The 26,289-nt window shown below is 43.8% G+C and overlaps 1 protein-coding gene across 2 annotated transcripts in view; it reads right to left on the bottom strand.

The window, feature by feature from the left end:
• The window catches only part of GLCE (glucuronic acid epimerase), a 712,908-nt gene that overhangs the window by 93,203 nt on the left and 593,416 nt on the right, over positions 1-26,289 (bottom strand). For both annotated transcript variants that reach the window (XM_044077677.1, XM_044077678.1), the window contains one exon: positions 1,138-1,383. In XM_044077677.1, coding sequence (XP_043933612.1) covers positions 1,138-1,383 — 246 coding nt within the window. The remainder of the gene's footprint in view (positions 1-1,137; positions 1,384-26,289) is intronic.

The following is a 26,289-nucleotide window of genomic DNA, read 5'->3' as shown; positions in this document are numbered from 1 at the left end:
ATCCATTTTCTCTTCATCTTCTATTAGCACTCCAGATAGACTATTCTGTACCTAATCGTCCACTGCAACCAAATGGTCTACATTTTCTACTTGACCACTCAGTTCCTCCATCCTGTTATGCACATCAGCCATTCATTGCTTAACTAGTACCATGGCAACCTGTTGATCATGTAGAAACTGAACATTGTCATCTTCATCTACTTCTGATCTTCTTGTATATTACAATGGGATGGTGCAATCTCTCTGGTGGAAAACAGGAGGAAAAAAACTCCTGTCCTTTGGGGAAGGGTGAGCAGGGCTACTTACCGATGTCCAGCCTATTGCACTCCCTTTCCCTTGCATAATTAGTATTTACAGGGGATGTAGGGTTGTAACAGAAAAAAATCTGAACAATCCGTGATGGCTTCTTTAATGAAGCACCTCTTGGCTTTCAGCCAGGTGATGGGGTAAGAATGGGCCAATAAACCAAGACGGGGTCTGATGGTCAGTAGGCAGTGGGACGGAAACATGTCCAAAGAATAATCTTCAAAATAGTTAAAGTTGGCTAAGCACCAGCAAATTCACTCTTTACAGAGAGGCTCTTTATCCTGATAGCTATGTAGACACCACTGGAGTAGCATCCTTTCAGAGGAGCCTACTGCATTAGATTCAAAGAAAAAAGTGCCATACTGGAACGGAAGATAGGATGAGCCCAAATTGCAACCTCACCAAGAATGGATCTTGATATTGGGGTTTCTTTCTGGCTGATTGTAAGAAATGACTAACTGAATCACGAATGACCACAGTAAAATTAAAACTTCTGAAGGTGAGAAACAGTTAAGAAAGAAGAACTTTGAGGAGATCTTAGCAGACCACATATAAATTAGAAACACTACTACCAAGCAGAAACATTTCAGAGCAAAACTCCTCAGCAATTCCATCTAGAGAGCGTTTCTTACATCTTTGCTACATATTTCTGGACAGCTATCTCACCCAGTAGTTCTTTCCTATCACTGGTTTGGAGGAAGTGTATCAAGGGCTATCACAGAAAACTAAAAATATTACTTAAAGGCAATGAGAATTTAAGAAAACGATAAACATTCTAGCACTAGTTCTGCATATTAAAACAGAGATTCTAATTATATTTCAGAAACATACCTGGTACATTAAAATGCCTCACATTGCTGAACTTGGAATGATCAAATACTGAAGATAAAAGACATCCTTTTGGCACAATCCATGCATTTGTCTTGGTGGATTTATCCTTTTCTTCAGCTGTGTCATAAACCTCTGCATGAGGTGCTTTTTCTGTTAGATTTTTACTGTAGTGGCTCAGCCCATATTGTGCTATTTGGATTGGGTAGAAATAGCCTTGAGGTCCCCACTGCGTAGATAAAGGCACACCTGAAGTTCAAAACATACATTACTGACTTACTTGAAAAGTTGAATGTACAGATTTGCATAAAACATACTCCTCTAAGGTGAAATAAACAAAGGAAAAGAAATATAAGAAATGAGTTTTATTATGACATTGGAGCTCTGCCCCTAAATACTTGACTCCAACACTGTTCATAGTGCATCTTTATGTTACACAAATTGGTATACAAGCCAGACCACAACTATTTATTTTTTCTAGTTGAATAAAACTTTGGTTCACAGTCTGATGAACAGATGGTTCAGATGGGGCTCAATAAAATGACCCCTTATTTAGTATAGACCCCACAAAGTAAAAGTCAGAAAATGTGTATTCAACCACAGGAAATAAAAGAAAGCAGCATCTTAAAACGTCTCTGTGTACACAGAGTGATAAAGTTTAAAGCTGACACTGAAAACAGTCAATGACAGTTAATTAGTACAATATGTAAAGTGTTTTGTCATGCTTATATGACTTTTCTTTGGCACTTTATGCACCACATTTACTTTTATTTGGCATCTGTTTACCAGGGAAATCCGACTGAGCGAGAAAGTGCCCATTTTCAGCAGAGGCCCAGGGGAAAAAAGCTCCACAATCACAACATTTCAAAAATCAAGTACAGATATTTTCAATCACAAAGTATCATGTTACATTATAAAACAGCAAATACAAAATTTTAAATCACTAATTTTAAATTACTAAGTATTGTGTTAAACAACAAAACATAACTGTGAAAAAATGCTGTGATGGGAAAGACATAGAACATAGGTTTCATAGTACAGTGCAATGAAAAACAGTAACATGAGTTGGAGAACATGTGGGGAAAAATTCCGTAGTCAAATCTGTTACATAGATTAGTATGTGGTAAATGAGACCAGAGACAATCTATTAAGATATTTAAAGAGATATCAGAGATTACATGATTTGAGACAGTGAGTTGGAATTACGTGATGTGTTAGTATGAGAGAGGTGTTAATATTATGGTTATAGAAGGAAGAAGGCTGGAGAGGAGGAGATTATAAGAAGAGTGCAGGGTAGGGATTTTTCAGGTAGCTCAGGTGAGTAAGGAAGAAAGAGGTAGAGGAAAACTGTGCAGAGATTAATTAAGGTAAGGCAGTGGGGAAAACAAAATGAGTGGAGATGGAGGCTGGAAAGGATTGTGAGTGTGATTGAAAGGGGTGAGTGAAGTATAGTAAGTTCATACAGGATTGGCACAGGAGCAGGTCCAAGATTTTGTAAGGAGGGGTCCAAATCAGGATTTTCAGTCAGTCAGCAATGTTTTCAGTCTATATTAAAGCTGTCCAAATTACTTGTAAATCATTTGTAAAAATTGCTTTCCCAAAGTGATCTTTAACCTCAGACATCAACTTGAGGAACAGTGTAATGAAAATGCATTTGCCCCCTTCCTGGCTTCTTATTTTTTTTTGCATGTTTGTCACACTTAAATGTTTCATATAAAAAATGTAAATATTAGACAAATATTAGACAAAGATAACCCAAGTAAACACAAAATGCAGTTATTTATTAAGGAAAAAAATATCCAAACCTACATGGGCCCTATGTGAAAAAGCAACTGCCCCCTTGTTAAATCATGAAGTAACTGTGGCTAATCACATTTTTGGGAAAGCAATTTCACTAGCCACACCCAGGCCTGATTACTGTCAGACCTGTTGAATCAAGAGATCACTTAAACAGAACCTGTCAGACAAACTGAAGTGGGCCAAAAGATCTCAAAAAGGATGACATCATGCTGCGATCTATAATTCCGGAACAGATGAGAAACAAAATAATTGACATTATCAGTCTGGAAAAGGTTACAAAGCCATTTCAAAAGCTTTGGGACTCCAGCAAACCACGGTGAGAGCCATTATCCACAAATGGAGAAAACATGGAACAGTGGTGAACCTTCCTAGGAGTGGCCGGTCTACAAAAAAATTACTCGAAGAGCGCAGCGACAACTCATCCAAGAGGTCACAAAAGAACCCAGAACAACATCTAAAGAAGTGCAGACCTCTCTTGCCTCAGTTAAGGTCAGTGTTCATGACTCAACCATAAGAAAGAGACTGGGCAAAAATGGCATGCATGGCAGAGTTCCAAGGAGAAAACCACTGCTGACCAAAAAGAACAAAGGCTTGTCTCACTTTTGCCAAAAACCGTCTTGATGATCCCCCAAGACTTTTGGGAAAATATTCTGTGGACTGATGAAACAAAAGTTGAAATTTTTCGGAGATGTGCATCCCATTACATCTGGCGTAAAGGTAATGCATCATTTCAGAAAAAGAAAGTACAGCTGCGTACACTTACCATAAATGTAGATGTTAGAGTGTATTCACTGTTGCAGTCATTACAGTTGGGTAATCTGCTGGCAGGTTGCCCTCAGTCGGCCTGATTAACAAAGTCTTGGGTCCTGCGTCAGTTGCTGTCCCTTCTTCCATGACGTCAGGTTGTCAGGGGTATAAAACATGCAGCTGATGCCATTACATCAGTTTTTCTTGCTCCAGATGTCAGGTGCCCCCCCAAATGGGGAGCAAAATATATATATGTATACAATTTAAAACACAAAAAATATACCTCCAAACAAAAGCAAATACACCAAAAAGGCTTTTAAGCATAGTAAAAGAAAGGAGAGGTATAGTAATAGAAAAACATGGGGCTGGAGGGTGGGTAACTAGGACTGCAACAGCATCTACATTTATGGTAAGTGAACACAACTGTACTATGTTCTTTGTGTTTCACTGCTGCAGTCATTACATTTGGGTAGAATCTCAAAGCTATGGTTGGGAGGATGGATCTATACAACATTAGGAGCAGCTATAAGGCCCTGCAGGACAGCAGTGGCAAAGCCAGATCTGGATTTAGAGAAGAGAGGTAAATGGTAATGCTTGGTGAACGTATGGAACTGAACTCCAGGTAGCAGCTTCTAGAATGTCTCTGGTAGGAACCCCTCTGAGAAAGGCTGCAGAAGTAGATGCAGCCCTGGTGGAATGAGATCTGATTCCCCTTAGGGATAGGTTTACCATGGTGCATATAGCAGAAATGAATACAATGGCTTAACCATTTGGAAACAGTCTGCTTTGAAATAGCCTTTCCCTCTGCCCCTGCAGCAAATGCCACCAATAGTTGTTCAGATTTTCTTAGAGATTTTGTCCAGTTTAAGTACACTCTAAGTTGTCTGTGTACATCCAATGAATGCAGAATCCGCTCACCCTTGTTCTGTGGATTGGGGAAGAAAGTTGGCAGCTGAATAGTCTGATTAAGAGCCACACTGGATACCACCTTAAGCATGAAAGATGGATTGGTCCAGAGAGACACCCTGTCCGGATGAAAAATAATGAAAGGCGCCACTGCCACAAGAGCCTGTAATTCTGAAATCCTAGCTGAAGTGACTGCTAAAAGGAAAGCTGTTTTCCAGGAGAGAATTATTAGGTTAGCAGTAGCAGCTGGCTCAAAAGGAGGGAGAGTAAGTTTTTCCAAAACAAAACTGAAGTCCCATGCAGGAGTTGGTGCTCTCCTAGGAGGTCTTAAATTTTTGGCCCCTCTGAGATACTGCTTTAACAGAGGATGAGAAAAAAGAGAATAGGTTCTGTGTTGTAATGAGCTGAAATGGCAGAGGCATGGATTTTTATGGAAGAAAAAGATGGGCCCTTGTGAAGCATCTCAGTTAAGTATTGCAGAATCTGAGGAATGTTGGGCATTGCTGTGCTTATTCCTTGTGAGTGGTTCCAGGCACAGAATCTTTTTCATTTGTCAGCATACGATTTTCTAGTACTAGGCCTTCTAGCCTCCAAAATGACATCCATCACAGGTTTGCTGAGGGATGCCAAGGATGAAATTAGTTGATTAGCCATGCTGCAAGATTCAAAGTTTGGAGCTGAGTGTGCAGAATTAGGTAGTTCTGCTGAGATAGTAGGTAAGGTGTCTGAGGCAGGTGCCACAAAGGAAGGTGTGTGACACATTGCGCAGGAGTGGGTACCAGTTTTGGCGAGGCCAGTCTGGAGCAATCAGAATCATTTTTGGTTTGTCCTGTCTGACCTTTAGTAGAACTTTGGAGAGCAGAGGCAGAGGGGAAAAGCAAAGACTGATAGTTTTTTCCCGCTGAATGATGGAGCATCCACTTTCCAAGCTTTTTTGTGATGAATTCTTGTGCAGAATTTGTCCAACTGATAGTTCTGGGGTGAGGCAAAAAGATCTATGTTTGGGCTCCCCCATTTGCATGTCAACATGTTGAAAACTTGTGGTTCCAGTTTCCATTCGTGTTGGTCCATAAGATTTCTGCTTAGTTCGTCTGCCAGAGTATTTAGCTTTCCTGGCAGGAACTGAGCTTATAGTTGTATTTGATAGATCAAGGCCGTGTTCCACAATGCCATGGCTAGTCTGCAAAGGGGGTAGAAATGTGTACCCCCCTGCTTATGTACCACAACTGTGGTGTCTGTCTTCATCATTAGTTCTCCAGGATGAAGGTAGCCCTTGAAGGCTGTCTGTGTATTCTGTACAGCTAGCATCTCTTCAAGATTGACATGTAGATGCATTTGATTTGGGCTCCATTTGCCCTGGATGCACTTTCCTGCCAGATGAGCTCCCAAGCATAGTCTGATGTGTCTGTAGTTAGGGTTTGGGTGGCAGGGGGTGGAGTGAATGGCAGTCCCTTGTTTTGGTGGCAGGCCTCTGCCCACCATAGGAACTCTAGTTGCAGGCAAGGGCAAGGTATAATAGGAATCATTATTTCCAGGCTGTGACAATGTTGACTCCATAAACTTTTTAAGTACCACTGAAGTTTCCTCATATGCAGTCTTGCATATGGAATTAGAAGAATGCAGGAGGTCATGAACCCCAAGGCTTGCAGAATTTGCCTTGTAGATAGCAGCGTTTTTGTGGCCACCTCTTAGTCATCAATTGAATTTGCTTTTCTAGCGTAAGGTAAGTCATCTGGGCAGTTGTATTCAAGCTTGCACCCAGGAATGTAATTTTTTGAGAGGGTAACAGTTGTGATTTCTTTTCATTTATGGTGTACCCTAGACAAGTTAGAACACTTTTTACAAATGCCAGATGCTTTAGAAGAATGTCCTTGCTTTCTGCCTGAATTAGACAATCGTCCAGGTATGAATATATTTGAGTATTTCTTTGCCTGCAAAATGCAATTACTGGAGCCAGGCACTTTGTGAAGACCCTGGGCGCAATAGACAAGCCAAAGGGCAGTGCAGAGAACTGGTAATGCAAGTAGCCTGCTTTGAAGCAGAGGTATCTTCTGCAAGATTCCCTGATTGGGATATGCAGGTAAGCCTCTTTTAAATCTAGAGTTACCAACCAGGCATCTTTGCCTAGCATAGGTAGTAAAGTACAGTTGTGTACCTACCATAAATGTAGATGTTCGAGTGTATTCACTGTTGCAGTCATTACAATTGGGTTATCCTGCTGGCAGGCTACCCGCAGTCGGCCTGAATTCCAAAGTCTAGGTCCGGTGTCGGTTGCTGTCGCCTCCTCCCTGACGTCAGTGCGCCAGATGTATAAAAGATGCAGCCGACACCATTTTCTTCAGTTTTTCTTGCCCCAGAAGTCAGGTGCCTCCAAAAGGGCAGGCTAAAAATATGTCAATAAAGCATGCATGCACCGAAGTCAATTATTCCTTCATCTACAAGCAAATACACCACATAGGTTGTATAGAATAGAGAAGTACAGATAAGTTCCAGCAAAGATAAGTGGGGTGGTGGGTGGGTAACCTGGACTGCAACAGTGAATACACTCGAACATCTACATTTATGGTAGGTATACAACTGCACTATGTTCATCGTGTTTCACTGTTGCAGTCATTACAATTGGGTTGAATCCCAAAGCTAAGGTTGGGAGGCTGGTGCTAAATAGGATTAGGAGCGGCTATGAAGCCCTGCAGAACTGCAGTGGCAAAGCCTGCCCTGGATTTAGAGTAGAGTGGTAAGTGACAGTGTTTTGTAAAGGTGTGCACTGAACTCCAGGTTGCAGCCTCTAAAATGTCTTTGGTTGGTACTCCTCTGAGGAAGGCTGCTGAAGTGGCTGCTGCTCTGGTTGAATGTGGCCCAATGGCCTTGGGCACTGATTTGCCATGTTGTGAATAGTAGAAACGAATGCAGTGGCCTATCCACTTTGAAATAGTCTGCTTTGAGATAGCCTTTCCTTGTGGTCCTGCAGCATATGCCACTAGTAATTGCTCAGCCTTTCTGAAAACTTTGGTTCGGTCCAAGTAGAAGCGCAGCTGTCTGTGTATGTCCAAAGAATGCAGAAGTCTCTCACCTTTATTCTGTGGGTTTGGATAAAAGGTAGGCAAGTGAATAGTTTGATTAAGGGCCACAATGGACACTACCTTAGGCATAAATGTCGGGTTTGTCCTCAGAGAAACCCTATCTGGATGGAAAATGATAAAAGGTTCCACAGCCATGAGTGCCTGTAGCTCTGAGACTCGTCTTGCAGAAGTTATTGCTAGGAGCAGAGCTGTTTTCCAAGATAAAAATTTTATATCAGCTGCAGCGGCTGGCTCAAAAGGAGGCAGGGTGAGTTTTTCCAAGACATAATTGAGGTCCCATGCAGGTATTGGTGATCTCCTTAGAGGCCTTAAGTTTTTGGCTCCTCTGAGGTACTGCCTTAGTAAAGGATGAGAAAAAATACGTGGTTCTGTATTGTAATGAGCTGAAATGGCAGAGGCATGAATCTTAATTGATGAAAAGCATAGGCCTTTGTCCAGCATCTCAGTTAAGTATTGCAAAATCTGAGGAATATTTGGTACAATCATGTCAATTCCTTGTGTCTGGTTCCAAGCACAGAATCTCTTCCATTTTTCAGCATAAGATTTTCTGGTACTAGGCCTCCTGGCCTCCAAAATAACATACATCACCGCTTTAGAAAGAGGGGTGTTTTGAATGACTACATTAACCGCCATGCTGGCTGTGCAGGATCTGATTGTTTTGTTGGGACACGGGACACTAAGTGAGGAATTTGAGGTAATGTCCAGGCTGGGCATTCAGACAGGTTCCTTAGGATTGGGTACCAGTGCTGGCGGGGCCAGTCTGGGGCAATCAGTATCATTTTTGGCTTCTCTTGTCTGACCTTTAGGAGTACCTTGGGGAGGAGGGGCAGTAGAGGAAAGGCATATACTGTTAAGTTTTTCCAGCTGAAAGATAGAGCATCCACTTTCCATGCTTGCTTGTGATAAGTCCTTGTGCAGAATCTCTGTAGTTAGCAGTTGTGAGGGGCATCCCCATTTCCTTGTTATCATGCTGAAGACTTGCAGATCCAATTTCCACTAGTGGGGATCCATGAGGTTTCTGCTTAGTTCGTCTGCCAGAGTATTTATCTTTTCTGGCAGGAATTGTGCTTGCAGATGTACTTGGTAAGTCAATGCTGTGCCCCACAAAGTCATGGCTAGTCTGCAAAGGGGCTAGGAATGAGTGCCTCCCTGCTTATGTACCACATGACTGTGGTATTGTCAGTCTTTATCAGTAGTGGTCCCATATGAAGTTGATCCTTGAAGGCTGTCAGGGCATTCTGAACAGCTAGCATCTCTTTTTGATTGATATGTAGATGCATTTGGCTTGCGGACCATGTGCCCTGAATACCTCTTCCTGCCATGTGGGCCCCCCAGGCATAATCTGATGCAGCTGTTGTTAATGTCTGCCTGGCTGTGGGTAAAGTGAATGGCTGTCCCTTGTTGTAGTGACAGACCTTTGCCCACCATCGAAACTCCTGTTGCAGGCAGGGGAATGAGGGTAATTATTGTTTCCAGGCTGTGGCAATGTTGAGTCCAAACACTTTTTAGATACCATTGAAGTTTCCTCATAAGAAATATATTCCTCATATCATAAAGGATAGATTCCCTTCACAAGAGACTTCCTTTACTATGGAACAGGGTTCCGATCTACATAAGACAGAACCCCTCACTATCACTCTTCAAGAGGAACCTTGATGAGAGGATGGGTAACAGAAAGTTCACACCGGGATCACACCAACAGCACTACTAGATAGGGGCCAAGGGTACTAGCTGCTAATACAAGGGTCTAGGGAACTACTAAAGGGGCGGTGAATACCGCACAATGTGGCTGGGCTAATATATGCCTTCGGGCAGATAGCCCAGTACCAACCTATGAACCTATATGCAGTCTTGCATATGGAATTAGCAGAATGCAGGATGCCATGAAGCCCAAAGCCTGCAGAAGTTTTCTTGCAGATAACTCGGCCTTTGTTGCCAATACTTTGAAATAAGTAGTCAGTTGCCTTTGTTTGTCTGGCGTGAGATAAGCCATCTGGGCAGTTGTATTTAAGCTTGCACCCAGGAATATTATCTCTTGAGAGGGTACTAGTTTTGACTTCTTTTTGTTTACTGTGTACCCTAGGCATGTTAGTAATCTTTTTACAAACGCCAGGTGCTGTAGTAGAATGTCCTTGTTATCTGCTTGAATGAGGCAGTCGTCCAAGTAGGGATATATTTGTATTCCTCTTTGTCTGCAGAATGAGATTATTAGAGCCAGGCATTTTGTGAAGACCCTGGGCACAGTAGATAAGCCAAAGGGCAGTGCAGAGAATTGGTAATGCATTGAGCCAGCTATGAATCTGAGGTATCTTCTGCAAGATTGTCTGATTGGGACATGCAGGTATGCATCTTTCAGGTCCAAAGTTATGAGCCAAGCCTTGTTGCCCAGCATGGGCAGTAGCTGCTGTAGAGTCAACATCTTGAATTTTGGAACTTCTATTTAGTGTAGACAGGTCCAGTATTGGTCTCCAGGTTTTGCCCTTTCTGGGTACTAGGAAAAGTCTGGAGTAAAATCCTTGCCCCTGCTCTTGTTGTGGTACTTGCTGAATGGCCCTCATGTCCATGAGGGCTGTAATTTGTTTTTGTGCCTCCGCCCATTGACTGAGTGGCAGGTCTGGCATGCCTTTTGACCTTGGTAGTGTGTGAAAATGGAACCTGCAGCCTTGGGACACTATGTTCAGGACCCATTTGACTTGGGTAACCATTTGCCAATTTGATGAAAAAAGTGCTAGTTTTCCCCCTAAGGGGGGCTGTCAAAAGAAAAGTGCTTGGATCTGGCAGAGGAAAGTCATTGGGACTGTTTCCTGTAAGGTTGTGATTTGTCTTCTCCACTTTTGGAGGTAGGAGCACCCCATTGTTTAGGCCTGTAAGAGCTTTGGGGCCGAGATCTGCCTCTGGGACGCCTGTATCTGCCTCTTTGTGGTCTGTCAAACTGGAAAGGACCAATTTTTAGAAGGCCAGTTCCTGCTAAACCTGGGTGGCTGTACCTGTAAAAAATCCTTGACTGTCTGTATGGATTTTGCTTTATCCTCCATTTTTTTCAACACCTCTTTCTGCTTTTAGTACCAAACAAAATGCTGTAATGGTGCATCTAATAATTTTGCTTTAACATGATCAGGCAGATTCTGTTCCTTTAACCAAGCATGCCTTCTAATAACAGAGCCTGTAACAGAGGCCCTGCAAGAGGCCTCCAGTGAATCATAACCACATTGCAAAGTATGCTTTCCCACTTGTTCAGCTGCATGCAATAAATCCTGCAATTCCTTGTTCTCTGAACATTCAGTATTTGTCAACAATTTCTGTTTAAGCAGTGACATTAAATATTGCTGATATTTAAGCATATGAAACTGGCAATTTAAAGCCCTTACAGCCAAGGTAGCATAAGTGTAGACTTTTTCCCCCATCTGTCTAGAGCCCTAGAATCCCTATAAGAGGGGACAGGATTTTTGCAGTGGAAGCTTTAACCCCTTTGGGACCCTGGGATATAGTTTCAGGGTCAGCAGCAGGGTTTTTATATAGGAATTTGTGAGAATCCGGGACCCTGTAGTATATGTCTGGCTTAGCAGGTGCAGGGGGTAAAGAGACGGGGGAGAGGCCGGACTCTGAAAATACATCATCAACAATGTCTAGAACAGGTGGAATAGCAAGGGGTCTGTGCAGAGGAAGTAGCAGAAAGTCTCGGAGCCTTTTCGTAGATTCAGAATAATCTTGGCTCTCCCAGTGGAAATGCTCCCACATGGTATGCAGGGTTTCCCCAAAAGAATAATCCTCAGGAAGAGAGGCTGAAGGAATGGATTCTTCAGCATCAGAATCCTCATAGGGAAGCATGGGGTAATCCTGTTCAGAAGAGGAATCAGAGGAAATACAAACCTGATCAGAAGAATCATACTCTGTCTCTTGCCTAGGCCTCTTATCAGGAGGAGGATGGGAGCTCCTGATTAAAGTAATTAGGTCTTCGGCCATTTTGAGCATCTGTTTTTCAGGCATTGAAGTCTGAATAGGAGAATGCGGTACTTGTTTGTCTTTAGGGCTGCTTTAGTCTTTGTCTTTGAAGCTGAAGATGGCTTAGTATACAGTTGTGTAGGTCTGAAGACCCCCTCAGAAGCCGATGACTGCTCAGCGGCTCCGGACCCATCTGAGGGAATGATTTCCGAGTGTCCAATACCTTGAGTATCCAGAGGCCCAGTCGGCTCCACGTGGGAGTCGGATGCGGCCTGTGGCTCTGAGGTAGCGGGCGCCAGGGGCTGCGAAAGTGCCTCACTGAGAATCGGCGACTGGCCTGTTAGAGGCCTCGTTGTCGGTTTTGGACCTCGGATGCCTATCCTTTTCCTTGTCCTTGCGTTTTTTGTAAACTCTGGTCGTTGGCTGTTCGAACGGCATTATATAATTAAATCTACGGCCAAAGTAATGAAATGCAAAATCGAACCGACGCTTAATAGTGCGTTGGTTAAATCTAGCACAAAACCGACAGCTGGCAACGTTGTGATCAGGGCCTAGGCAAGGAACACAGTAAGAGTGAAAATCCTTATGAGGTATTTGCTTCCCACAAGAAATACAATTGTTAACTTTTTCTGACATCGGTCTGGAGCAAGAAAAAAGTTTCCCCAATGGGGTACTTAGATTTTAATGAAGACATCGGTTCTGAAATTCGGATTTGAAAATCTCAGGAGTCGGCCGACTGGCACTTGCGAACTACTTTTGCTTCGGGCACCGCGCGGCAACAAAGACTGAAGAAAATGGCGTCGGCTGCATCTTTTATACCCCTGGCGCACTGACATCAGGGAAGAAGCGACAGCAACCAACACCGGACCTAGACTTTGGAATTCTGGCCAACTGAGGGTAGCCTGCCAGCAGGTTAACCCTAGAGTAATGACTGCAACAGTGAAACACGATGAACATCAGTCTTGAGTAAAATCCTTGTCCCTACACTTGCTCTGGTACTTGCTGAATGGCCCTCATGTCCATGAGGGATGAAACTTGCTTTTGTGCCTCTGCCCATTGATTTTTTGGCAGGTCTGGCAAACGATGTGCCCTTGGCAGGGTATGAAAGTGAAACTTGTAGCCTTGGGACACTATGTTCAAGACCCATTTGTCCTGGGTTATGTGCCAATTTTGATGAAAAAGTGCTAGTTTTCCCCCTAAAGGTGCTGCCAGAAGATAAGTGCTTGGGACAGGTAGGGGGAAGTCATTGGGACTGTTTCCTGTATGGCTGTGATTTCTCTTCTCCGCTTTTGGAGGCAGAAGCATCCCATTGTTTAGACCTGTATGTGCCTTGGGGCTGGGATCTGCCTCTAGGGTGTCTGCATCTGCCCCTTTGTGGCCTGTCTGACACTGGAAAGGACCAATTCTTTGTAGGCCAGTGTCTGCTAAATCTTGGAGGCTGTACCTGTAAGAAATCCTTGACTGTTTGCATAGATTTTGCTTTGTCCTCCATTTTCTTCAACACCTCCTCTGCTTTAACACCAAACAAGGTATCATGCTGTAATGGAGCATCTAATAATTTTGCTTTAACATGATCAGGCAGATTCTGTTCCTTTAACCAAACATGCCTCCTGATGACAGAACCCGTAACAGCGGCCCTGCAGGAGGCCTCACAGAATCAAAACCACATTGCAAAGTATGCTTTCCAACTTGTTCAGCTGCATGCAATAAATCCTGCATTTCTTTGGTTTCTGCACATTCAGAATTTATCAACATTTTCTGTTTAAGCAGTGACATAATATATTGCTGATATTTAAGCATCTGAAACTGACAATTTGGAGCCCTTATAGCCAAGGTAGCAGAAGTGTAAATCTTTTTTCCCCATCTGTCCAGTGCCCTATAATCCCTGTCAGAGGGGGTAGGGTTTTTTGCAGTGGAAGCCTTGACCCCTTTGGGACCCTGAGAGATAGTTTCTGGGTCAGCAGCAGGGTTTTTAAAAATAAATTTATGTGAATCAGGAACCCTGTAGTATCTGCCTGGCTTAACAGGAGCTGGAGGCAAGGAGTCAGACTGGACTCTGAAAAAACATCATCTACAATGTCTAACACATGTGGAACAGCAAGGAGCCTGTGCTGAGGTAGTAAAAGGAAGTCTCTGAGCCTTTTCTTAGATTCTGAATAATCTTGGCTCTCCCAGTGGAAATGTTCCCTCATAGTATGCAGAGTTTCCCCAAAAGAATAACCCTCAGGAGGAGAGGCTGAAGGGATAGATTCTTCGGTATCAGAATCCTCATAGGGAGGAAGAGAGTATTCCTGATCAGAAGAGGAATCAGATGAAATGGAAACCTGATCCGAAGATTCATATTCTGTCTCTTGCCTAGGCCTCTTACCAGGAGGGGGATGGGAACCCCTGATCAAAGCAATTAGGTCTTTGGCCATTTTGAGCATCTGTTTTTTAGGCATGGAGGCCTGTCCATGGGGCTGGTGTACTTGTTTCTTTGTCTTTAAAGGTGCTTTAGTCTTTGCCTTTGCAGCTGAGGTCGTTTTTACATATAATTGTGTAGGCCTGAAAACACCCTCAGATGCCGATACCTGCTCAGCAGCTCCGGACCCATCTGAGGGAATAGTTTCCGAGGTTCCAATACCTTGAGTTTCCAGTGGCCTAGTCGGCTCCACGTGGGAGTCGGAAACGGCCTGCCGCTCTAAAGTAGCAGGCGTCAGGGGCTGCGAAAGCGCCTCACTGAGAACCGGCGACTGGCTTAAAAGAAGCCTCATCATCAGTTTTGGACCTTGGATGCTTGTCCTTTTCTTTGAGTTTCTTGCAAATTGTGGTAGTCGGATGGCTATCCAATGACATTGTGTAATTAAATCTTCTGCCAAACTAGTGAAATGCAAAATCGTACCGACGCTTAATAGTGCGTTCGTTAAATCTAGCACAGAACCGACAATTAGCAATGTTGTGGTCAGGGCCTAGGCAAGGAATACAGTAGGAATGAAAGTCCTTATGAGGTATTTGCTTCCCACAAGAAATACAATTAACTTTTTCTGACATCGGTCTGGAGCAAGAAAAAAGTTTCCCCAACGGGGTACTTAGCTTTTAATGAAGACTTCGGATCTGAAATTCGAACACGAAAATCTCAGGAGTCGGCCGAGCGGCACTTGCGAACTGCTTTGGCTTCGGGCACCGTGTGGCAAGAAAGACTGATGTAATGGGGTCGGCTGCATCTTTTATACTCCTGACGACCTGATGTCATAAAAGAAGGGACAGCAACTGACGCAGGACCCAAGACTTTGTTAATCAGGCCGACTGAGGGCAACCTGCCAGCAGATTACCCAAATGTAATGACTGCAACAGTGAAACATGAAGAACATCATAATGCCAACAGTCAAACATGATTGTGGTAGTATGTTGGTCTGGGGCTGCTTCTGGACCTGGACGACTTGCTGTGATTGATGGAACCATGAATTCCGCTCTCTACCAAAAAATCCTGAAGGAGAATGTCCGGCCATCAGTTTGTGATCTCAAGCTGAAGCGCACTTGGGTTCTGCAGCAGACAATGATCCAAAACATACCAGCAAGTCTACCTCTGAATGGCTTAAAAAAACAAAATGAAGGTTTTGGAGTGGCCTAGTCAAAGTCCGGACTTGAATCCAATTGAGATGCTGTGGCATGACCTTAAAAAGGCAGTTTAAGCTCGGAAACCCTCCAATATGGCTGAATTAAAACAATTTTGCAAAGAAGAGTGGTTCAAAATTCCTCAACAGTGATGTGAAAGACTCACTGCCAGTTATTGCAAGCGCTTGATTGCAGTTGTTGCTGCTAAGAGTGGCACAACCAGTTATTACGTTTAGGGGGCAATTACTTTTTCATATAGGGCCATGTAGGTTTGGATATTTTTTTTCCTTAACAAATAAAATCATCACTTAAAAACTGCATTTTGTGTTTACTTGGGTTATCTTTGTCTAATATTTACATTTGTTTGATGATTGGAAACATTTAAGTCTGACAAACATGCAAATAAATAAGAAATCAGGAAGGGGGCAAATACTTTTTCATTGCACTGTATGTGTGATGCATCCATAGAGTTCAATGGATGCATGCTGCACATGCATAGAGATGCATCCATTAAAGTTTATGGACTGCTGCCTAACATACCACTCAAGAAAACTCATTTGGGCTGTGGTTTTTAATACAAAAAATGGTTTACAATCTTTTTATTTAAAAAAAAGGTCAACAAAAAACAGGAAAAATATTGTTAAACAGAAAAACACACCATGGCACTTAATTCACTAGATGCCATGATGCTCTAGTACAGAGTGACAAATCACTTCAGGTTCCTTACCGTTTTTCATTATCTGTGCTCTTATATTCACACTAAATGTATGCTCAAGCCTATAAATATAACTCATTCATCCACATATAGTTATTTTGGCAAATATATTCACTAAAGCTTGGCTAATAGACTGGACTACAGATCTAAAGTTGCAGTAACAGAAACAGTGAAGTGCTGACCAAAAACAGGCAGTAGTAACAGAATATAAACAGAAATATTCAATTTGGATACAACACCAGCAAGGATGATGAACTGAACACTGCTTGAGAGAAATGGGCCTATCTGTGAACACATAAACCTACACCCTTGTCTCAGGAGTCCATCTGCATTGGCACTGCTGTAACCTGGACTGGCTAACAAAGGGGGTCCTCCCAAAGCCCCTTTAAATTCCTTAATGCCTGGTCGCAAGCTGGGGCCCACACTACCTTATCTGGCCTGTTTTTCCTTGTAAGGTCTGTGAGGGGAGCAGCTATTGTACTATAATCGGGAACAACCTTTCTACAGTACCCCTCTTTCCCCAAGAATGCCCTCACCTGCTTTTTGCTAACAGGGGTAAGCCACTCCTGAATAGTTTCCACTATGGCAGGTTCTGGCCTAATCTTATCACTCCCCAGTCTATGCCCCAGGTAGAAGACCTCTGCCATACACACCCGACACTTACTGGGCTTAATGGTCAACCCTCCCTGACATGCTGAGGCTTCATCATGTTAAGAGAGTAAAATATGTGTCCCTGCCTACTGCCTAGCAGGTTTACCATGTAATTAATTTTACTGACGTTCCTTATTACTTCAAAGGGTCCCTCCCAAGCTGCCTGCAGCTTACTGCATCTGACAGGAATGAACGCCACAACCTGCTAACCCCACAGCATACTCTTGGGCTCAAGCATTCCTGTCATATCAGACCTGTTTCTGTTGTTGGGCTCCTGCCAGGTTATCCTGGGCCAAGCCAATGAGCTCCCTAAGCCTTGTACTGAGGTTTCGGACATATGCCACAAAAGACTCCTTCGGGGATTCACACACACACCCTCCCACTCATCACAAATCAGATCTAAAGGCCCTCTCAACCTTATGCTCATACAGCAACTCAAAGGGTGAAAAACCTGTAGCTATGTCACTACACATGCATATCATACAACTGTAGCAGCCACACAGTTTCTTTGGTACACCAATACACATTGCAGATAACATCCCACAAGGGGGGAGCCACCACAGATCCCGGGAACTACTGCCCATTAGCCTGACGAGCCTGGTCTGCAAGGCCATGGAACGTATCATCTTGGAGCTTATAAACAAGGACATAGGTAACCTCCAAACTCTGGACCCCACTCAGTTTGGGTTTGTAAAAGGTAGGTCATGTCTCCTAAATCGGATAGACTTCTTTGAAACAGTCACTAGAGCAGTGGACGAGGGTAAGGTGGTGCACACAGCCTATTTTGACCTCGCCAAGGCTTTCAACACCATCCCCCACTCTGGAATTATAGATAAACTCACTAGACTGTGCATAAATCCCTATGTCACAAGATGGGTGGCCAACTGGCTCACTAACAGAACCCACACAGTGAAAGTTGCCGACTCCAAATTCATCTTCAGACCAGTGACAAGTGGAGTACCACAGGGCTCAGTCCTGGGTCCTCTCCTGTTTGGCATCTACTTCTCAGAAGTCCAGGCTAATACAGCAGATCATTGGCTAATGAAGTTCAGAGACGACTGCAAACTAGGTGCCATAACAATCGCCTAATGATGTGGACATTCTACAGAAGGGCCTCACTGAGACTGATGCTTGGTGTCAAACTCGTGGCCTCAAACTAAATGCCAGGAAGTGCACGGTCATCCCCCTTTGGGAAAAACACTGTACCCATGAACTACCACATAGGCGGTAGCCTACTAAACACCGAAGGTGTGATAAGAGACCTTTGGACACAGGTGGACAGTAGTCTCTCCTTTGATAGTCACATCGCCACAGTAGTCAGGAAATCCTTCTACGTGGCACACCTCATCACAAAGGGGTTTACCTCCAGAAAAAAAGAGGTCATTGTTCCTCTCTACTTATCCCTCATAAGACCCATTATAGTACAACACCCCATTTGGCATGTATCTCACAAGACATCAAATAGAAAGGCCACAGAAATACCTCACTAAGAGGATTACCGGCCTCAAACAGATGCCATATGCAGACCATCTCAAAAACTCCAGCTCTACTCCATCTCTTATTGCCTACTCAGAGGCAACCTCTGCCTAACATACAAAACCATGTCAAACCCAGATCTGTTCGACATGCTACACTTAAAGAAACCCCAGTCCATCTGAGCTACATGCTCCAGGGACCTACACCTTGCCACCACAATAAACAGAACATGCTAGAGGAATAGATTCCTGTCCCAGAGACTTCCCATGCTGTGGAACAGACTACCCATTCATGTCAAGCAAAGCTCCTCATTAGCCCTCTAAGAAAAATCGATGACTGGATGGGAAATAGGAAATTCATCCGGGGATCGCTTCTGTGGCTCTGCTACACAGGGGTGGAGAAAAATAACTTTCTTGGGTGGCGAAAGCCAGGGAACTTTTTTGGCTAGGCTTTTTATAGGCCCCAGGGCCGATAGCCTAGTACCTACCTATGAACCTATTCCTGGAGTACCTCTCTGTATGCAAACAGCAGACGGGGTAAAATTTTGTCTCGCTCTCTTAAACTGGTCTGCAAATGCCCATAGCATGGTCTTTTGTGCAGAGATTAACCTCTCCACAAAACTATTAGTCTGGGGGTGGTAGGGGTTGGTCTTTAAGTGCTTCACCCCACAACACTTCCACAGACAAGCCAGTAGGTCTGACATGAATCTGGTACCACTGTAAGTATTTCTCTCGAAAAACCTACCCTGCTGAAAATCAAATCACTTGCCACCTTATCTGCCTCAATGGAGTACAGAACTACCGCCTCAGGGTATCTAGTAGTATAATCTACTACCACCAAGATATACTTCTTCCTTGTGGAACTTGGAGTACTCAGAGGCCCCCCAATATCCATAGCTATCTTCTTAAATGTTTCCTTAATCACAGGCAAAGGCATCAACAGAGCTTTAACCTTGTCCTCTCTGCCTTGCCTACCTTTTGGCACTGCTCACAGGTCCTGCAGTTCCGTTACATCCTTTGCAATCCCAGACCAATAAAAGTTCTGCATAATACATCTCTTGGTATGCGTTATGCCTATATGACCTGCAAAAGGAATATCACAGGCTCCAGCTAGAAGTGCCAGATGGTAGGCTCTGGGCACTACCAACTGCTGTATTACCTCACCCTCTAGCCCTCCCTCAGGGGTCCACTCTCTCTACAATAACCCTTTGTTCCAGTATGCAGACTCCTCTTTTCCTTGCGCATCAGGTGCCTCCTTAGCTACCTCCCTCAAGCTTCGTAAAGTAGGGTTCGAAAGCTGAGCCTGTCTCAACTCTACTTTTGTGACCATTCCAGCTCCCCTTCCACAGGAAGCTTAGTATATTCTGACAGTGGTACCTCACTGCCAACCTGGGTACTACCACTCACCTCTGTCCTTCAGTCCATGGGAACATCAGTACCTACCAGCAGCTGTGGCTCACTTTCAGGCTCACACCTACAAGGTACCTCCCTTCCTGCAATAGCCACATCACCAGTCCCAGCTTCAGGGGTGGAGTTTGTCTGGGTCTCCCCCATGGTACCAGACCTACATATCTGTCTAAAAGCCTGACTGCGTGTAACTACACACATACAAGGTACTACATTATCATAATCATTCCCTATTAAGACATCTGCAGGAATATCCTCAAACACAGCTACCTTGCCTGCTTCCTTTTCCACCATCCCAGTCAAGGTGAACCCTAGCCAAAGGTATTTGGAATGGGATCCCTCCTAAGACTCTGACTGGAATGGACTGCCCAAGCAAGTACTGCTCCTCTAACCACTGCAGGCCTTCCAATGGTTATATCAGAGGCTGTGTCTCTCTTAGCACTGGCCTGTCTTCCATCGTGTCTATATCGCTTTGTCGCACACTGAAACTATCAAAGCTGACATAGTCGGCACCATATCAGCGAAAGTGAAGACATTGAATGTTTTAATGGAAATCTCCGTAAGGGGAGATTTCCGTTTATTGCAATGTAGTGCAATCTCGGAGTTGGTATATTTAAGTAGTGGGTGTGTGTGTGTGGGGGGGGGGGCGCAGCCCCCACATGGAGGGTGGTGCAGGGAGCTTGCCCCCTGCTTGCAATATTTAGTTTTCTTTTTTTCTTTTTTGTTTTCTTTTTTTATGTTCGAAGTTTCAAAATATCAATGATATGGTGGTCGACCATATCAGATTCGATATTTTGAAATTTCGATGATGTGATATAAATGCCTTCCATCCACTAAGATAGGATACGAACTCTGGTGATAATTTGGTACCCACGTTGTCTCCAGACAACTTACTACTGGGCCTGCTGTTATTCCCACTTTCTGGCTCCCTCACCTTTTGTTCCCCACCTTGCTTCAATGGACATCAGTCTGCTGTATGGCCCCTCTGGTTACATTTAAAACATCTAACCCCTAATCCTGGCCATGTACCTGAACTAGCGTCTTCCCCTGTTACTGGCAGACTCTGTTGGGGTGGTTTAGGCTGCTCCCCATGGGTTCCTTTATATCCATGTGGAGCACTGGGTATCCCCTTCTTGTGCTGTGATGCCTTAATTGCCAAGTAAAGATCCCATTCTCTCCCCAGCTCATCTGCAGAGCTGTACTCCTGGTCTGTCAACCAGATTTAAATGTCTTCAGGCAAATTATTAATGGCTTGTTCCCTTACCAAAAGGTCTACCTGTCTTTCAAAAGTAGTGACCTGACACCCACTCAACCACCTATGAAAATAAGTAGGTAACTCAGCAATACAATCACATACATTTTTATCTGCCTTGCATCTATGCTCACAAACATTTTTTCTATAAGCTTCAGGTGTTAACTTACAACAGTTCAATAAACATTGTTTCACTCTATCATAGTTTAAACAATCAGTATCAGGCAATTTAGAAACAGCAGTTACTGCTTTACCATGGAGTAAGGGGGTCAGGAACCATGCCCAGAGCTCTTTGTCAACATTATACTGTTTACATACTCTTTCAAATATATGAATAAAACTATCAAAGTCATCCCCCCCTACAAATTATGGAAAAACTTTACTGACCTTTACTGCTTCTGGGGTCTGGTTATTCGGTTCCCCATTACATCCATGACCTTTGGTGGAGTCAACATCTCCCTCTTGTGTTGGTGCTGTTTCCCTTTTCCTTCAGCCTCCACTCGTCACAGTCTCTCATTTTCTTCAATCTCTACAAGTTTGGCCTCCAGTTCATGCAGAAGCTGCTTATCCTTTTCTTCGTTCTCATGCTGATGCTGCTTCTTTTCTTTGGTCTCCAAAAATCTGACCTCCAGTTCAAGTCTCTTAACTCCAGACGGATTTTTAAGTCCTCTGAGGAAAAGGTGAAATGTCCCGTTTCTAAAGACTGCATATCCCCAACACCAGACTGGTTGTCTTTTTGGTCACTGGTCCACACAGCAGCTGCAATTAAAGTTGAAATCATTTCCTCTTTGGAACGGTTAGCATGCACTAGTCGTTTGGCTTTGCGCACTCTGGCCAACCAGTTCCTTGTCAGCTTGCCATAATCCAATGCGGACACCTTTGACTGCTTTCCCTGACTAATCTAAACTAACAAAAATAAATAAAAAGTACAGTTTTGTACCTACCACAAGTGTAGATGTTCGAGTGTCTTCACTGCTGCAGTCATTACACTTGGGTTATCCTGCCGTCGGCCTGAGTTCCAAAGTCTTGGTCCGGCGTCGGTTGCTGTCGCATCTTCCCTGACGTCAGTGCGCCAGGGGTATAAGAAGCAGCTGACGCCATTTTATTCAGTTTTTCTTGCCCCAGATGTCAGGTGCCCCCAAAAATGGTAGGTAATACAACATACAAAAAAGGTAAAAAATAAAACCTTCAGTAACCAGCAAATACACCTCAGAGGTAGTATAGGTTAGTCCCAGATACGAAAGAGGGGCTGGCGGGTGGGTAACCTGGACTGCAGCAGTGAAGACACTCGAACATCTACATTTATGGTAGGTACAAAACTGTACTATGTTCATCGTGTTTCACTGCTGCAGTCATTACACTTGGGTTGAATCCCAAAGCTGAGTTTGGGTGGCTGGCTCTATAGAGGATTTGGTGTGGCTATGAGGCCCTGCAGCACTGCAGTGACAAAGCCTGCTCTGGATCTAGAATAAAGAGGTAAATGGTAATGCTTGGTAAAGGTGTGTACTGAACTCCAAGTTGCAGCTTCCAAGATATCTTTGGTAGGTACTCTTCTAAGGTAGGCAGTAGAAGTGGCAGTTGCCCTGGTGGAATGTGGTCTGATATTACCAGGTACAGGTTTCCCATGTTGTGTGTAGCAGACCCGGATACAGTGTCCTATTCACTTTGAAATGGTCTGCTTTGAAATAGCCTTTCCCTGTGATCCTGCAGCATATGATACAAGCAATTGTTCAGATTTTCTGAAAGCTTTTGTTTTGTCCAAGTAGAAGTGCAATTGCCTGTGTATGTCCAAGGAATGTAGAAGTCTCTCCCCTTTATTCTGGGGATTTGGATAAAATGTTGGCAAGTGAATAGTTTGGTTAAGAGCCACACTGGATACCACCTTAGGCATAAAGGTAGGGTTTGTTCTTGAAGAAACCCTGTCTTGTGGAAAATGATAAAAGGCTCCACTGCCATTAGTGCCTGCAGTTCTGAGACTCTTCGTGCTGAGGTTATTGCCAGAAGCAGAACAGTTTTTCGTGATATATATTTTAACTCTGCTGAATTGGCTGGTTCAAAAGGAGGCAAAGTGAGCTTTTCCAAAACAAAATTGAGATCTCAAGTTGGTGTTGGTGCTTTCCGGGGTGGTCTTATGTTTTTAGCCCCTCTGAGGTACTGCTTTAGCAATGGGTGAGAGAAAATAGGAGGATCTGTGTTGTAACGAGCCGAGATGGCAGAAGCGTGAATCTTAATGGATGAGAAGGATAGTCCTTTGTCCAGCATCTCAGTCAAGTATTGTAGTATCTGAGGAATGTTAGGGACCAGAGGATCAAGGTTTTGAGCCTGGTTCCAGGCATAGAATCTCTTCTACTTTTCTGAATAATATTTCCTGGTGCTAGGCCTCCTGGCCTCCAAAATGACTTCCATAACAGCTTTAGAGAGAGAAGTTGTCTGTTTGGCTAATGAATCTGCCATGCAGCCAGGTTTAAGGTTTTGAGTTGACTGTGCAGTAATCTGATTGTTTTGCTGAGTCAAAGGTGTGGAATTTGAGGCAAAATCCAAGGTGGGCCTTGAGTTAAGTTCTTTAAGATTGGGTACCAATGCTGGCGTGGCCAATCTGGGGCAATCAGAATCATCTGTGGTTTTTCTAGTCTGGCTTTTAGGAGTACCTTTGTAAGGAGAGGCAGAGGTGGGAAGGCATAAACGTTTAGGCTTTTCCAGCTGAACGAAAGAGCATCCACTTTCCATGCTTGTCCTTGTGCAGAATTTTTGTAGTTGGTAATTCAGTGGTGAGGCAAAATGATCTAAATCCGGGCACCCCGATTTTGCATTATCATGCTGAAGACTTGTGGATTTAATTTCCACTCGTGAGGATCCATGATGTTTCTGCTTAAGTCGTCTGCCAGAGTGTTTTTCTTTCCTGGCAAGAATTGTGCTTGCAGATGAACTTGATAGGTTAGAGCTATGTTCCACAAGGTCATGGCTTGTCTGCACAGGGGATAAGAATGAGTGCTCCCTTGTTTGTTTATGTACCACATTACAGTGGTGTTGTCTATCTTTAATAGTAATTGTCCTGGATGTAGAAGATCCTTGAAAGTTGTTAGGGCATTTTGTACAGCCAACATCTCTTTTTGATTGATGTGAAGATGCATTTGGTCTTTTGTCCATTTGCCCTGAATACATTTTCCTGCCATGTGTGCTCCCCAGGCGTAATCCGAGGCGTCTGTTAAGGTCTGCCTGGCTGTGGGAAGAGTGAAAGGCTGCCCCTTGTTTAGGTGACATGCCTGTGCCCACCATCGAAACTCCTGTTGTAGGCAGGGAATTAGTGGTATTACTGTCTCCAAGCTCTGAGAATGTTGAGACCAAACACTTTTTGGGTACCATTGTAATTTCCTCATATGCAGTCTTGCATATGGAATTAGAAGTATGCAGGATGCCATGAATCCCAAGGCCTGCAGAATTTTTCTTGCAGGGAGTTGGAACTTTGTTGCCATCAATTGAAAATACTGATTCAGTTGTTCTTGTTTGTCTGGCATGAGATAAGTCATCTGGGCCGTTGTATTTAAGCTGGCACCCAGGAATATTATCTCTTGTGAGGGCACTAGTTTTGATTTCTTTTCCCTAGGCAACTTAACAATCTTTTTACGTACGCCAGGTGCTGTAGAAGAATGTCCTTGCTCTCTGCTTGAATCAGGCAGCCGTCCAGATATGGATACATTTGTATTTTTTTTTGTTTGCAAAATGCAATTACTGGTGCCAGGCACTTGGTAAAGACCCTGGGCGCAGTAGATAAGCCAAAGGGCAGTGCAGAGAATTGGTAGTGCACTGAACCAGCTATGAATCTGAGGTATCTTCTGCAATTTTGTCTGATAGGGACCATGCAGGTATGCCTCTTTGAGGTCCAAAGTAACAAGCCAAGTTTTCTTGCCCAACATGGGAAGAAGCTGTTGTAGTGTCAGCATTTTGAATTTCGGAACATCCAGGTAAGTATTTAGAGTGGAAAGGTCCAGAATGGGTCTCCAGGCTTTGTCCTTTCTGGGTACCAGGAAGAGTCTTGAGTAAAATCCTTGCCCTTTTTCCTGCTATGGTACTTTCTGAATAGCTCTCATGTCCATGAGAGCTGTAATTTGTTTTTGTGCCTCTGCCCATTGACTTTGTGGCAGGTCTGGCATTCCTTTTAGCCTTGGAAAAGTGTGAAAGTGGAACCTGTAACCTTGAGACACAATATTCAGCACCCATTTGTCTTGGGTGATTGCTTGCCAGGTTTGAGAAAAAAGTGCTAGTTTCCCCCCTAAGGGAGCTACCAAAAGGGAAGAGTTTGGCATTGGAAGGGGGAAGTCATTGGGACCATTTCCTGTAAGGTTGTGACTTGTCCTCACCTCCTTTTGGGTTTGTAGCACCCCACTGTCGTGGTCTGTAAGAGCCTTGTGGCTGAGATCTGCCTCTTGGGCGTCTGTATCTGCCTCTTTGTGGCCTGTCTGACACTGGAAAGGACCAATTATTTGTATGTCAATTTCTGCTAAATTGTGGTGGCTGTACCTGTAAGAAATCCTTCACTGTTTGCAGAGATTTTGCCTTAGCCTCCATTTTCTTTAATACCTCTTCTGGCTTAATACCAAATAAATTATCTTGCTGCAAAGGAGCGTCCAATAATTTTGCCTTAACATGATCTGGTAAATCACAGATCCTGTAACTGCTGCTCTACAAGAAGCTTCTAATGAATCAAAACCACATTGCAAAGTATGCTTTCCCACTTGTTCAGCTGCATGCAATAAATCCTGCATTTCCTTATAATCAGGTTGTTCTGCATTTGTACTCATTTTCTGTTTTAATTGAGACAGTAAGTATTGTTGATATTTAAGCATGTGAAACTGGCAATTTAGAGCCCTCACTGCTAAAGTTGCAGAGGTGTAAACTTTCTTTCCCCATCTGTCTAATGCTCTAGAGTCTCTATCCGAGAGAACTGGATTCTTAGCCGTGGAAGCCTTAACCCCTTTGGGACCCTGGGAAATAGTTCCTAGGTCAGCAACAGGGTTTTTATAAAGAAATTTGTGCGAGTCAGGGACTCTGTAGTACCTGTCTGTCTTGACTGTAGCTGGGGGCAAAGAATCAAGATTTAAACTAGAATCAGAGAACACATCATCCACAATGTCCAATATTGGCGGAATAGCAAGGGCCTGTGCTGAGGCAGTAAAAGAAAGTCTCTGAGCCTTTCCTTGGATTCTGAGTAATCTTGGCCCTCCCAATAGAAATGCTCCCTCATGGTATGTAAAGTTTCCCCAAAAGAGTAATCCTCAGGAGGAGAGGCTGAAGGAGTTGATTCTTCAGCATCAGAATCCTCATAGGGGGGAGGTAAAGAATATCCCTGGTCTGAAGAGGAATCAGAATATATAAAAACCTGGTCAGAGGAATCATAGTCTGTATCCTGCCTAGGTCTTTTATCAGGAAGGGGATGGGAACCCCTGATCAGAGTTATCAAGTCTTCAGCCATCTTGAGCATCTGCGTTTTAGGCATGGAGGCCTGTCCAGGTGAATGCTGTACTTGCTTCTTTGTCTTTAATGTAGACTTAGTCTTGGCTGTAGTTGCAATGGTAAGTTGAATAGGCC

The sequence above is a fragment of the Protopterus annectens genome, chromosome 7.part0 (genome assembly GCF_019279795.1).
Source record: "Protopterus annectens isolate FY-2018-M chromosome 7.part0, PAN1.0, whole genome shotgun sequence".
In the NCBI taxonomy this organism is placed as follows: domain Eukaryota; kingdom Metazoa; phylum Chordata; order Ceratodontiformes; family Protopteridae; genus Protopterus; species Protopterus annectens.
This window is presented reverse-complemented; position numbering and strand designations above follow the sequence as displayed.